The sequence below is a fragment of the Megalopta genalis genome, chromosome 2 (genome assembly GCF_051020955.1).
Source record: "Megalopta genalis isolate 19385.01 chromosome 2, iyMegGena1_principal, whole genome shotgun sequence".
Classification (NCBI taxonomy): Eukaryota; Metazoa; Arthropoda; class Insecta; order Hymenoptera; family Halictidae; genus Megalopta; species Megalopta genalis.
The window spans coordinates 5,185,833-5,199,830 of record NC_135014.1 but is presented as its reverse complement, the minus strand read 5'-3'; the positions used below and the strand labels follow the sequence as shown (position 1 = coordinate 5,199,830).

Below are 13,998 nucleotides of genomic sequence, written 5' to 3'. Positions count from 1 at the left end.
GGATAATGTTATCCTCATTTTATTTAATGAAAAAAATTCTTCTCGGCAGTGTATATAACATTTTGAGATATTAATTTCATATTATTCGACGCCGTATTCAATTTTTCATCCTGAGGAATTTTTTAATTAAGAGAACAAATATTGTTTTGCTGACCGTATTTTTTGACCCTTATTGTTGAAGCCAGAAGGTCAGCTAGAGGAGCTTAAATGCAATTCTCATTGTGACTGGCCGTTTGTAAATTTTGTAAATTCGCCCTTTTCAACAAGAAGAATATCTGTATTTATTTAAAATAAAGTACTCGCGTCTGGAAAACAAATATAATATTTATTATATATATATATAATATAATAATTATATAATTATATATATATATAATATATATATATATATATATATATATATATATATATATATATATATATATATATATATATATATACATACATTATATTTATATACATATATATATATAATATTATATATATTTATTTTTATATATGTATATATTATATATATTATTTATATTTATATATATAATATATATAAATTTTTTTTATATATGTATATTATATATATATTATTTACATTTATATATATAATATTTATTTATATTTATATATCTAATATTAGATATATATTATATTTATCATAATATAAGTTTTATTTGAGCGGACTAGTAATTAAATGACCTACGCAAATTGCGGAGTAAAACAATACTTTCTTTTCTGTGAAATTGTCGATCCGTGATCTAAACAGTTAATGTGCGTGCGAAATGAAACTTATCTAACACTTGAATCAAATAATTGAATGTAAATTTAATAATAAGATACATACAGGTGTACAACTATTCACATAATCAATCATTAGACGACGAATTTGTTTAGCTATTTATGGCAGTCATAGCTAACTTACATTTAAGTTCTGCTACATTGAATGTCTTTTCCTTTCAGATGAAAGTTAATCTCATTATTGGATTTATTATAAATAGCTTCAATTATAACTAGACCGCGGATTTTGTGCATTTATAACAATTGAAAATGAGAAGAAGATTAAATGAAATTAAGATTGCCAAAATATTATTTTCAGTCGAAAAATATCGTCGAATAAAATAATAACTTTCTATTTGGTTTCCACGTTTTGCGATTGATGCAAACAATTTTGATTTTCCACGAAGAACCGCGGTCTGTTTATGATGAAATGAAGGATGAAATGAATGATGAAATGAAGCAAATGTAAGAACAAGAAATACCGTGTTTATGGTATAATAAAGCGTTCGAATAACAAGCGTTCGTATAATAAATATAATAAAATGTTCGCACAATGTCATAACCGTGTTCATACAATGGAGCACACGCTTCACTATACCTATATAAATCCTTTTGTAATTTCGCTGATTGTGTTGCAGCGATGTGTCAGTGTCATCGAGCGTGCGAGAGTGGCTCCGTTCGCCCGCGTTCGACGCGCGACAGTGGGAAGACGAAGAGCTTCTGTTGATGCTGCAGACGATGTTCGTCGAGCTCGACCTACCTCAAAAGTTTAACATTCCTTTACCAATCCTGAGGAACTTCCTGTACGAAGTCTACAACAACTATAACGAGGTGCCATTTCACAACTTCAGGCACTGTTTCTGCGTGGCGCAAATGGCAAGTACACATTAGGCACATCATACCTAAATCAAGAACGTGCAAAGTTATCGCCTATGCACGAATCTCCGAAGTCTCCGTTCAATCGCGCAATTTCCGTCTTAATGAACCGACTTTGTCAATATGTTTTACTACGTAAATTGGGAACGACATCTGAAATTATCATTTCTGAGCACCGTTTGCAGTTAAATGTCACTTGAACGTAAGCGTGTGCGCTTGCACAGACAACAATTTGTTCGATAACTGCACGACTCAAGGTTATAATCTTATATATATATTATTATATTATTATTATATATTATTATTATATATATTAATCTAATTTTTAATCACCTAATTTGACTGTTCATGCCCATTATTTTCACTCTTTTTATATTTTTCCATTTCTAGAACATACAAAAATACTTCTTTGTACAAAATGAAAAGAAAATACAATGCAGTGATTCGTTAATTGAGTTTTATTTGTATACTTTTGTCTCGAGAAAATTGTTGCAAACTTTAGAACCTGTTTTAGGTCTTATGTTTAAAAATTTCAATAATATGTGTATATATTATTGAAATTAAAATATATATATTAATTTCAATAACACGGTTCGATCGTCCTTGAAACTACCATAGCATTATTGCATAATACTATTATATTGTATAATATAATAGCATTATTTATTGTCAATATTCGTAAAATCTTTTCGAACGAACTTTCGTTTCGATAATGGAACGTCTATTAATGAATTTTGTCGCCTCGTAGATGTACGCGATAGCGTGGGCAGTGGATCTGCCGTCACGGATCGGCAACCTTGAGGTGTTCATACTCATTGTCTCCTGCATCTGCCACGATCTAGATCACCCGGGTTACAACAATATTTATCAAATAAATGCTCGGACCGAGTTGGCACTGCGGTACAACGATATCTCACCGCTGGAAAACCATCATTGCTCCGTGGCCTTTCGCGTTCTGGAGGCACCTGAATGCAACATATTGGCGTCCCTGGATAACGCAACGTATCGAATAGTACGCGAAGGGATCATCAGATGCATCCTTGCAACGGATATGGCTAGGCATAACGAGATTCTCGGGCAATTCACCGATACCATCCCGGAATTCGATTATTCCAGCAAAGCTCATATCAACCTGGTAAGTCGCCATCTCGAAAAGTAGTGTGTCCCCGATACACCTCGGAATAGTTGGAAAAATGATAACTGGAAAACCACAACTTGTGTCCTATTTACATTATATATATAATAAAAAAAATTAATAAATAATTTACATTAACTTATATTATATTATATTTATATATATATATTATCAGAAATATTATATTAATATTATAAATATTATATATATATGAATTCTTTCCGTATAATATTTCTGATAATTACATTGTTATTTTTTTGGATTGAGAGTTCCATTGCAATAGAAGTTTGCTAAATTTATATGCACTAAATAGTGCAAGATGCGAAAGACATTCCGTTCCATCTTTAATCATTTTATAATATCGAAAATAATACAACAGCATTTTTAATTCTTGAAATGTTTCTACTGTATCGCATTCGATCTGCTTATTTATGCATTAAAGCTGCAGTCTAGCGATGACTTTATCAGTGAACATCCTTAAACTATTTGTTCCATGCTGGCAAATTATGAACTATGAATAAATTTCAGAATTAGTATAAATTTATAGTAAAAGTAATTGGTTGGAATACGATACACAATACACATGTGAAAAAGATTCAAGAAGGGTATCACCTTGTCTTGAATATACACTAAGATCATTAAATCGAAGAAGTAGCTGACAATTGGTTACGAAGTACAGCTTCTGACGTTAATTTTCTGTTTCAGTTATCGATGATCCTCATCAAGGTAGCCGACATTAGCAACGAGGCTCGTCCAATGGAAGTCGCGGAGCCGTGGCTGGACATGCTGCTGCAAGAATTCTTCAAGCAGAGCGACGCGGAGAAACTCGAAGGACTTCCGGTCACGCCGTTCATGGATCGCGACAAAGTAACTAAACCTTCGTCGCAAGTTAGCTTCATCGGCTTGGTACTACTTCCTTTGTTCGAGGCCCTTGGGGAATTACTTCCCGAGCTGCAGGTACGTATGTCCGCATTTTCATTACCGAAAGGAAAGAGACCGTTTTCCGTGATACAGAAAAAATTCTACAGTGAGCATTGGGAATGTTCACTTTTCCATTCTATTGGGTTGGCAACTAAGTAATTGCCGATTTCAGTTATAGATGTCTCTCACTCCCATTTTTATGATATCCGTAAATGTTATATTATAAAATTATTATTATTATTATTACGTTATTTTTTTATTATCCGTGAATGTTAGCAACTGGACAAATTGAATGCAGCGGTCAAGGAAAAGCAACGCATACGTCTTTGTATATTCGGCAAAAATTCATGGATATTGGTTGGAAATTGATGTTACACCCACCATATAGCCCTGATCTCGCGCCATCGAATTACCACTTATTTCGATCCCTGGACAACTTCCTTCGTGGTAAAACTTTGAATGATGATGACGCTGTAAAATCTCACTTAACTCAGTTTTTGGCCGAAAAGGATCAGATTTTCTACGAGCGTGGAATTTTCAAGTTTTCAGAGAGATGGAAAAAAGTCATCGAACAAAATGGAAAATACATTACAGATTAAACTTCGTTCCAAGTAAAAAAGAATTTTTATTTCATTAAACAAATCGGCAATTACTTAGTTGCCAACCCAATAGTATGCTTCACTTTACGATACACCGATTTGCCACGTGTTCATGTTTATTAACGTCACTTCTAATTCTACAAGCATGCATAATTATGTATCAGCATGGTGCATATGAAATGTCGGATTTTCTTTACAAGCGAACGTTTATATGTTTTACGTTTATAACGTTTATTACGTCTATAACGTTTTACGTTATAGATAAGATATCACAACGTAAATTGTATTGATAAAACGCATTAAAATTACGGACAAACAAAGCAATGATTCTTTATTTGAATTTTTTGTTTATTCACTGTGCACAATAACTGAACCTATTTTTCTCTTGTTGCGTTAGTTGCTGAAGACACTAAGTCACCTCTATCATATTTTTAAAGAGGAGGAATGTTTATATGAAATTTTGTTAAAGTAGTCATCTCTAATGTCTGAACTTTTAAGTGATATATTATTATATTAAATATTTTTTATGGAGCATAAAATTTATGAAAGCATTATTTGTCAAGTATTAAATTTTTATCGCGCACATTTATTGAGGCTCGAATCTCAAGGAAAGAGGACAATAATTGAAGCACAGTATTCTGGGAGAAAGAGCACAGCAACTGAGCCACAGTAACTGATTTTTGCTGATAATAGGCACGCAGTAATTGGCTGCAGAATGTCTGTTTTCGTCCTCCTAATATTCAAACGGGATTTAATACTTGTGTGATGGGAATATTTGAGTCGTTTATTTTGAAAGCGGCATAGGTCACTTCACCGTAATGAAAAGTGGTGATTTTTTAACGTTTATACAAAATTATTTATACTGAGAAAAATATCAGTATCCTGTGATAACAAATACAAGCAAATCTTCTCGAAAGTTAGCATCCATATTTTTAAACGTGTTAAAACGCAAACCCTTAAATATATCGACTTCAAAACAAAGTGACTTATGCCACTTTCAAAATAAACGGCTCATATATCCACTGAAAAATCCGACATTTCATACGCACCGATCTAATACAAGGGTGCATCAGGGTGCATCGTATCGATTTCAATGATCTTGAAATTTCGCCAAGGTCGTCGATCTCGTGGCGCTCTAAACTATTTCACCGTGTACCTCAGAACACGTCAACAAAGACACAGAGCAAAGTTGTTGAAGACGATGACCTTGACGACGTTCGTCCAAGGTCAGTGCAATCGGCAACACGTGGCTGACGAACAGTTACTGTCATCGCGAGCCAATAAGGTTTCGGAACGGACGCTAACGAGGAGAAACGACTTTGTTACAGAGCCTGATAGTCCAGCCAGCGAGAGAAGCGTTGGAGTACTATCGCAGGCTGAACGAGGCGGCGAAGGACGAGCGGCACCATCGGAAGAGCATAGCGGACCCGGGTGAAACGACGCCGACTGCCACGACACCCGGCGGTGGCACAGGCTCGTCGACGGTGGTGAAGTCGGTGTCGTCTCATAGCATGCGCTCGAAGCGGTCGGTGGGAACGGTACACTCGAGGTCCCGGTCCACCGACGAGGATATCACCGAGAATCTGACGGCGGAGGACGCCGAGAATATCGAGAGCTCCGACCCGGAGACAGCGACGGAGGTAGAGATCAGCGAGCAGACGTTAAAGTTCAAGATCTCGACGGAGGGCACCATGGCGGGCTCGGCAACAGGCAGGAAAAGCTACCCGGGTAGCCGGAAGGGTAGCCGGGAGAAATCTTCACTGGATTATCATAATCACGACCTGGTCAGGGCTGTCAGAGAGCACGAAAGAAGACGGAGTAAAGGAGAGAATCTCGGTAGCAACCTGAGCTCACCGGTGAGCGCGAGATCCGCGGAAGAAACGAGAATCGAAGAGGAGCTGAGCAAGGAGGACGAGGTCCAGCTGGACGCGAAGATTAACGACGGAAGGCTGGTCGAGGGGAACGGGAACGTCGCGGTCCAGCCGCAGCGGAACAACTTAAAGAAACCGAGCAGGCCGGCGGAGAACGACCAGGAGGTCAGGTCTAGTCGCAAAGAGGCCCGTAGGGAGTCCATGGTACTGCGTTGTTGCTGCGACGACAAGGCCGGGCCCAACAATCACAAGTCCATCTTCTCCCGACTGAGAAACTTCACGGACAAGTTGAACATCAGCTTCGAATCGCGAGACTCCCTGTCGCCGAAGCCGGCCAAGCACATCACGAAGGCGCTGAACAAAAGCAACTCCGTGAACAACGCGCCCGAGCCGACCACCTCGTCCAGGCACGCGAACTCGCTGACGATTTGCAAACGGTGCAACCTGGCGAAACCGCCGGCCAGAGAAGCGAAGGCCATCGCGACGGTGGTCGAGCTGCGATCGGTGGACAAGAGAGCGATGACGCTGCCGAAGGTGAGAAAGTCCGCGGATTGCAAGAACAAGAGCTGGAGGACGGTGTTCGCGAAAGAGAAAAGGTCGTCCACCTCGTTGGAGACGCTGCCGAGCGCGAAGGCGGAGATTTCTATGGCGAAGCACCGGCGGAACTTCTCGAATCCCGAGGGCAAATCGCAGAGCCTGCGGGAGGTGAAAGAGCAGCGGAAGGCGGTGGGCATCGAGTTCGGGGAGATCAACGTGCGCGCGAAGAAGAACCAGAAGCCGGAGATCGTCGTGAAGACTGAACACGGGTCCGAGGAGGAGCTGCAGCGCGACGTCGCCAAGGTCGAGATACGGAGGAGCTCGGCGAGCATGGAGGACATATCGAAGATGGCGAAACAGACTGAGAGCGTGATGCTCGGATCGCTGGAGCCAAAGAAAGCGGAGGAGCGTCCTCTCGCGGGCAGCCTCGACTCGATGCTGCGCAAGGACGTGACCAAGTCCCGGAAAAAGTCGACCTTCTCCTCGCCGGCGGCCACGAAGAAGGCGTCCCCGGGCCTGCTGTCGCGGTTCAAGTCCGGGATGAGCGTGGACAGCACGCGGAGCAACAGCAACAGCGACTCCCTGCACGATCAGAGCTCACAGTCGACGAGCGGTTGGATATCCTCTCTGACGGCGAGCTTCCGGCCGAGAAGGCAGACGACGACAGAGGCGGCCCCGTTGTCCTCGCACCCTCCGCGTTCGCTCAGCCGGGAAGAGATCAAGTGATACGGCCTGGTAGCCGAGGACTCATCCGAGAAACAATTGTCGGGCCTGCACAGGTGGCTGGCTGAGAATTTCTTTTGTTGCAGCGGTTGAACGTTTCGGTTGTCGGTCCTCGATCAGCTACTGTTTATTTCACGCGCGTTATCCGAGGAATGTCAACGATCATATGTTGCCAACGATCGGAGGAGGCAGACGGAGCCAAAGAGAGATCGGGGAGTGATTAAGGACGCCCGGTTCGTCCGGTGTTGTCGGCCGAGATAAGAGTGTCGGGGCCTCGAGGATTCCGTGGTCCACCCGGCCACGTTCGTAAAGCGGATCGACTGCGTTCCAGACGATCTCTGTTAGTTTCGGAATTTATTATTTAGTTCGATCTCGCACACGGTACGCGTTCTTTCGAAGCAGTCTCGACGATGCTTCGCAAATCCCACTCGGGCCGACCCGACCCCGGCTGAGGAAGTCCGTCGAGGATCACGGGTCACCGTGACAATCCTCGTGTCCAGTAAAATCTACATTCCGATAAGAAACACGTCGTCGCGACGGACACTTGGTCACGGATTCTCCAGAATTACCGGCCGTGTTTTTTTTTTACGCCACACTGGGGAATACCTCGATCGCTTTGCGTTTCTTGTCGACTGGACGTCGTTTGATATAGAACACGCGAAGGATTCGGGCGAATCGCTCGATTGCTTTGGCCACGGCGAGAATCGCCTGTAAAATAATAGCAGAGGAAGGGGGGCAAAGAGCGAGAAAAAGAAAGTACGTATATCATAGTGCACGTGGATGCGTGAAAGAGACCGAGAGAAAGGAGAGACAAAGAGAGAGAGAGAGAGAGGAAGCATATTAGCGTGCGTGACTGTGTAGATGTGTGTGGTTGAAAGAGAGATAAAGAGAGAAGTTGGTGGAGCAAAGTAAAATGTTATAAACGAGGATCAAACGCAATTTCAAAAATGTCTTAGTACGTTCGTGTAGTGAGTCGATTAGCTGTTTCCAAATGTAGCCAGAGAAGTGTGTGAATCTTAATTAGCATTTCGTGTCGAAGCCAAACTGTCGAACAGTTGGCAAATACCAAATATATGTATATTGCTCCTAAATATCGATTTCCGTTCTGATAGCATTGATGGGAAATGTCGGCGAGGACTGGAATAGCGTTGTTGTTGGTGACGAGATTTATGCGTCGGATATATGTGCAACAGCGGTGCAAAGGAGCGTTGCAAAAATTTGCGGTGCAAAAATGCACTTGACTTGGAAGATGTCAAGGGACAGAGAAGCAGAGAGAGAGAGAGAGAGAGAGAGAGAGAGAGAGAGAGAGAGAGAGAGAGAGAGAAAGGGAGGGAGAGAAAGGGAGAGTGAGAGAGAGAGAGAGAGAGAGAGAAAGAGAAAATGATGCGCGCTATATAAACTATTTTATTTATTGTCCAATTAAAAGAATAGCCTAATCATTAATGTTGTTCGTTATTATACATATATACATAAAGAAGAAGCTATATATAAATATATATGTATATACATATATATTATATATTAACCGATATGCATATATCTATATACATATATATAAAAATATATGCAAGATGCAATGTATACAAAGACGTGAAAGAAAAGTTATGCAACACTCATCAAAACGGATGCGTACGTATATAAATATATAGACATGTAAGAAAAGAAATATAAAAGAAGATCGATTCTATACGATACAGGAGGAGAGTAAAGCGCTTAGATAGATAGGAAATGGAATGGATTTAGACGGGCACTTTGTGTCCGGTTGTAAACCGAAAACATCTAAAGCAACACACAAAAGAGCAAAAAGTAATGGTGAACAGTACGGGTGAAATTTTTTTCGTACACTCGTGAACAGAGCGAGGAAACACACACACGAATTAACCGTGAGAGAATTACCGACGGAGAACGTACGGAGAACGATTTCGTTGATCTGTCAGAAATTTAGATGCATGTCAAATAAATGGTGTTTACTCGTGATAATGTGTCTTCCTCTGATCGAGAGTTAATTAGTAAATCATGTAACACTTCTAGCGTCGCTAGAACGACGCTGTCTATTAAGAATGTTGCTTATGGCTCTTTCTTAACGGGGTATTCTCAGCTAGAAACGTCATGCGCCACGATCGTTTTATCATTGGAATTTTGTTCACAACATTTTATCGATATCTATTATCTATTATCATTAAATTATACGTGTATCAATTATGATATATTATCTCTGTATCGTTGAATAATCTGTTGAAATCAAAAGCTCGATCTCTCTTTTTGCAAATATCATTGTACATTTTGTTCTTTGTGTTTATAAATTTCTCGTTGCAATTGAACGCGACGAATTGGATTCAATTTGCGAATCTGGGATGAACATATCAGTGCCAAAAAAAAAAATGGATACGCGTACGAACCAAAAAGTAATCATCCGTTTTCGTATAAAGTGAATGATAACAGTACGACGATCTGGTTCGCGAGTAAACATTCGTTTACGATGTTCAAATAATTTAGAATATTACGAGTTAATTATACTGGACTGGTGGCATCGGTCAAGCATGACCGAACGTTAGAAAATAACAGGGAATGCCCCCTTAAGTTCCATATCTGCGCTATTTTCCAATGTCTCCCGTCGCGTTGCTCATTTGTTCATCGAAGGACGCTAAATTTTTAATAGATCGACAAATTCGCTCCAAGTCTGAGACACGTGACCACCACCATGTTGCACAGGAGATTTCGACGATCGAGAAACTGAACACGTGCACAAGCCTAACGCGGTCCTCCCACGTGGTTAAACGGAAACCACACGACTAGCTCGTCCACTTGCGCGCCATTTTACGCCATGTGTTTCTCAGTCTTGACAAGAATTAGTTCTCTAACGGCGTCTCGCTTTCATTTATCATTTTTTTAGATGTTTATATTTTTATACTCCAACCGGTGTGTCTGTACGGCGATTAAAAACCGCATGTATTGTTGAACTCTAGTCTTACGTTATTGTCTTCAGCACCCAAAACTCGATTTTTGGGCACTCTTCGGTTTCTACGGCGATCGTAGAGCGGAAAGAATGAACCCCTCCCCCACCCCCAACCCCCCGCACACACTGCGCGAACCGAGCGACCCTCTGCGTTCTGCGTAAACAGTTGTTCGATAATTCCGCTTTGAGTCTGCGGGAAGAGATTCGAGCGAATTGTAGAGCGCGAAGCGAACGATTCGAATGTTTTTTTTTTATTCAGCGTACAAGGGGTAGGAAGTAACGAATCGAGGGAACGTCGACAGCGCGAACGATGAAAAGGCAATGGTTAGCGGAAGAGAGAGGCGATTGAAAGTTGGAAATATATCGCTGGGATAATTTTCTTCGACATAGTTATTGATTGTAGCTGAAACGTCGAGAGCAGTAAAATCGTCTCCGAGCGCCTGTGAAAAACGAAACGATCTTAGCCGCGAGATATAATTGTCGACATGTTTATTCGTGAGAAAAAACAGAATTACGGAGAAAACGTTTCTACGTTACTTTTTTCATTCAGTTTTAATTTTTCCTATACAATATTGTAGGCAACTCCGAATAAAGCGTTTGTTGACAAAGCAATTTTATTTACAGTCAGTAAAGCTGCAATGTAAAAGTTTTACATTAGAGGAAGACTCCATGCTACTACCTTAGGTTCAAGTGTGTTCAATAACAATTTGTTCTGCCTGCTCAAAATTAGTCATAATTTATTTTTATCTTTACGTATATCATGTCCGTCTATAATAAAAATGAATGTTTCCAAACTGTTCGTTTATTATGTTCTTCGATGCGACTACTAAGCGATTTGCTGAACTGCGTTACCGAGCTGTGCGTTACACGTTTCATTCATGTACATTTTGTTGTCCGGAACACCGTCGTTCTAGAACAGGGGTGTCAAACTCAAAAGCTAACTTGGGCTATAATAATAAATAAATAATGCTTAACTTTAGGTGGGCCGCAAAAAAAATCAATGTTCATAGAAACAAATACTTTTATTTTGACTTATTTTGACTTTATATGTAATAAACATATAAAGTTAAATTATTGTTTACGTCCTGATACTTGACATCAAAAATGTTCATTTCGGGCCGCGAGTTTGACACCCCTGTTCTAGAATGACAAATTTTCGATCGTTCACACGAACTTTCCACTTCTTAAAAAAACCTCTTGTGTTACATTTGAAAATATTTGCTGAGTGTTTCGATTCAAGAAGCTTCTCTATCAGACGCGATGCGTCTTCGAGTCACGCAAAGATTCACGCGAAATCACACAACCTCGCAAATCTCTTCCCGCTGCACTAAAGATTTGCGCAAACAATTTTCACCGCAACCCCTTCCCGCATTGGATACGTAATCTCGCCACGCCATCCGTAACAATTAACGAAAGTGAATAAAGTAAGAAAAATGAACCTTCCGTTCGTGGACGATCCACGGAATTCTGAAACGTGTAGAGGATCAAAGAGAGAGAAAGAGAGAGAGAGAGAGAGAGAGACCCGGCGAAATGTGAGCGACTCGACGATGTCTTCGAGCGAGTGAGCTGCGTCGAACCATAACAACGTTGTGTGTGTGTGTATACAAGCTATAATATAAATTATTAAACTTCTGGCGGTACGGAAGGAAAATGTGTTTGATCCTTCTTCGATGGATAGCACGAGAAAAGACGAAACCAATATCGTTTTGAGAACAAAAGACACGGTCCATGCTCTACCAAATCGAGTTAGAATCGATCGTTGATCCCAATCGTTGATCAAACAAATTTTCCGTTCCGCCGCTCGCTGTCTGTGCCTGACCTTTGTCAATATTTATTTGTCTCTTCCTAGACAGTAAAAGCGATTATCCGTCAGATGTATTACTGAGGCGATATTCCTAAATCTTTCGGACCAGCTGTGCCGACAATCGTACTTTCCAATCACCGACATTACACACCGACGTCCGAGCAACACGACGATCGTCATATTCCAGTACGAAGGTTCCAAGGAGCCGCGACCGAAGAGGATACGGAATTCGAGGGTCCATCGATGCGTCGTGGTCGATAAAAAAAGGTCGACGAAAGGCATCGCGTTTCTACTCGTCAATTCGTCGTTCGTCTGCGCCGGGGTACATACAATAGTCCAGGGCAGTCGCGTCCCAATTATTCTCGTCAATTACGTAAACCGTAATAGATCATCCCCTCTATTCTCTTACGTATTGTTAGAGAACGCGATGGCCGAGAACTCATGGCCGAATTCGTGGACTCGAGAATTCCCCGCGAACTATTCACCTTCGGCCCGAGTTCCTTCCTTTTTATGATCGTCGCTTGTTTCCGGCCTCATCGTCCATTCGATATATCCGCTTTTTTAAAAGGAAATCAGTAAGAAACTAACGACCTACAATTACTGTAATAAGAGGAACAAGTTGTGATTTACAAATCGCACGAGCAAACAAAACACAAAACAACTAGTTTACGTATAATGTAGATTTGTCTGGCGGGAAGGATCATGGAACGATGGACGCAGAATGCTTGCTAAGCTCGCGGGCGAGTTACTACCACAAGACATTGTATAGTTATTAGATGCGTGTGAGAAGTGGTCCATAGATGGTCAAGGATGTATGTCAACTGTCGTTCTCGTGTAATCACTAGACTGCGGATCTTTATGGATTTATTGTACAAGAAAATGTGCAAAATACAAAAAAATAAAAATTTGAATTAAATCTATCGTAGTTTGCTGTTACTATTTCCATCTTCGTTCGAATGTGTGCGATGCTCAAGGGAGATCTTGATCGCAGTGTACTACGTTTCCAAGTGTTACCTTCGTGAATTACGTTCGCATAAATATCCACAGTTTGACGTTTTAAACTTTAGCACTCCGAACCATTCTGGACGTAGGCTACCAGCTACTCAGCGCCACTTTTCGGCAGAAACGGGCATTTACAGACCCTCGTATTATTTAGTATGGGTTTCGAACTAACTAACATATTATAATGATATTGGACTTATATGAATTTGGCTGAAATTTATTTTTTATAATTTTGTTATTGTTTGTTTTATAATTTCGTTTTGTTGTTGTAATCGCTATCTACGCGAACTCTTTCTCTCGTCGCCTTGTGGCTTGGACGATATCACTATCACTGCTATCAAAACGATAGACTAACTGTAGAATAAAACCTTCCACAGTTAGTCTTTCTAACATATCTGTATAAACGTCTATCTGGAGCTCATCTTCACTACTACTTGTGTCATGAGACTCATTCGTGTTTGAACGTTTTGCCATTGTTCTAATCAAAAATATGAATAAATACATAGGTTGAAAATTTCTAATTGTTATTACTAACTCACAAGATGATATTTACCAAAAAAACTTTGACTAAACAATTTATTTACCAAGAGAAGAATCACTTTTCCGATTTTCTCACTCGTTAGATCTATCTATACCGCTCGACGCTTCAAACCAGACCGAGTTCAGCTTTGAAAATCTTTTCCTCCAGATTTTATGATTATAAATCTCACTATACAGTGCGTGCTATGTTCGTATACCGACCTTTCTTCTACAAACTTGCCTTATCGCTCTTTTCAAATGGCGCCTTCGAAGTGCTCGGACCGTCG

The 13,998-nt window shown here is 40.5% G+C and overlaps 1 protein-coding gene across 4 annotated transcripts in view; it reads left to right on the top strand.

Moving 5' to 3' along the window:
* The window catches only part of Pde9 (phosphodiesterase 9), a 288,656-nt gene extending 275,550 nt beyond the window's left edge, over nt 1-13,106 (top strand). For all 4 annotated transcript variants that reach the window (XM_033466573.2, XM_033466574.2, XM_076528769.1 and 1 more), the window contains exons 9-12: nt 1,407-1,644; nt 2,393-2,779; nt 3,485-3,736; nt 5,628-13,106. In XM_033466573.2, the coding sequence (XP_033322464.2) occupies nt 1,407-1,644; nt 2,393-2,779; nt 3,485-3,736; nt 5,628-7,433 (2,683 nt within the window). In that variant the 3' untranslated portion in view covers nt 7,434-13,106. The remainder of the gene's footprint in view (nt 1-1,406; nt 1,645-2,392; nt 2,780-3,484; nt 3,737-5,627) is intronic.
* Nucleotides 13,107-13,998: the final 892 nt, after the last annotated feature.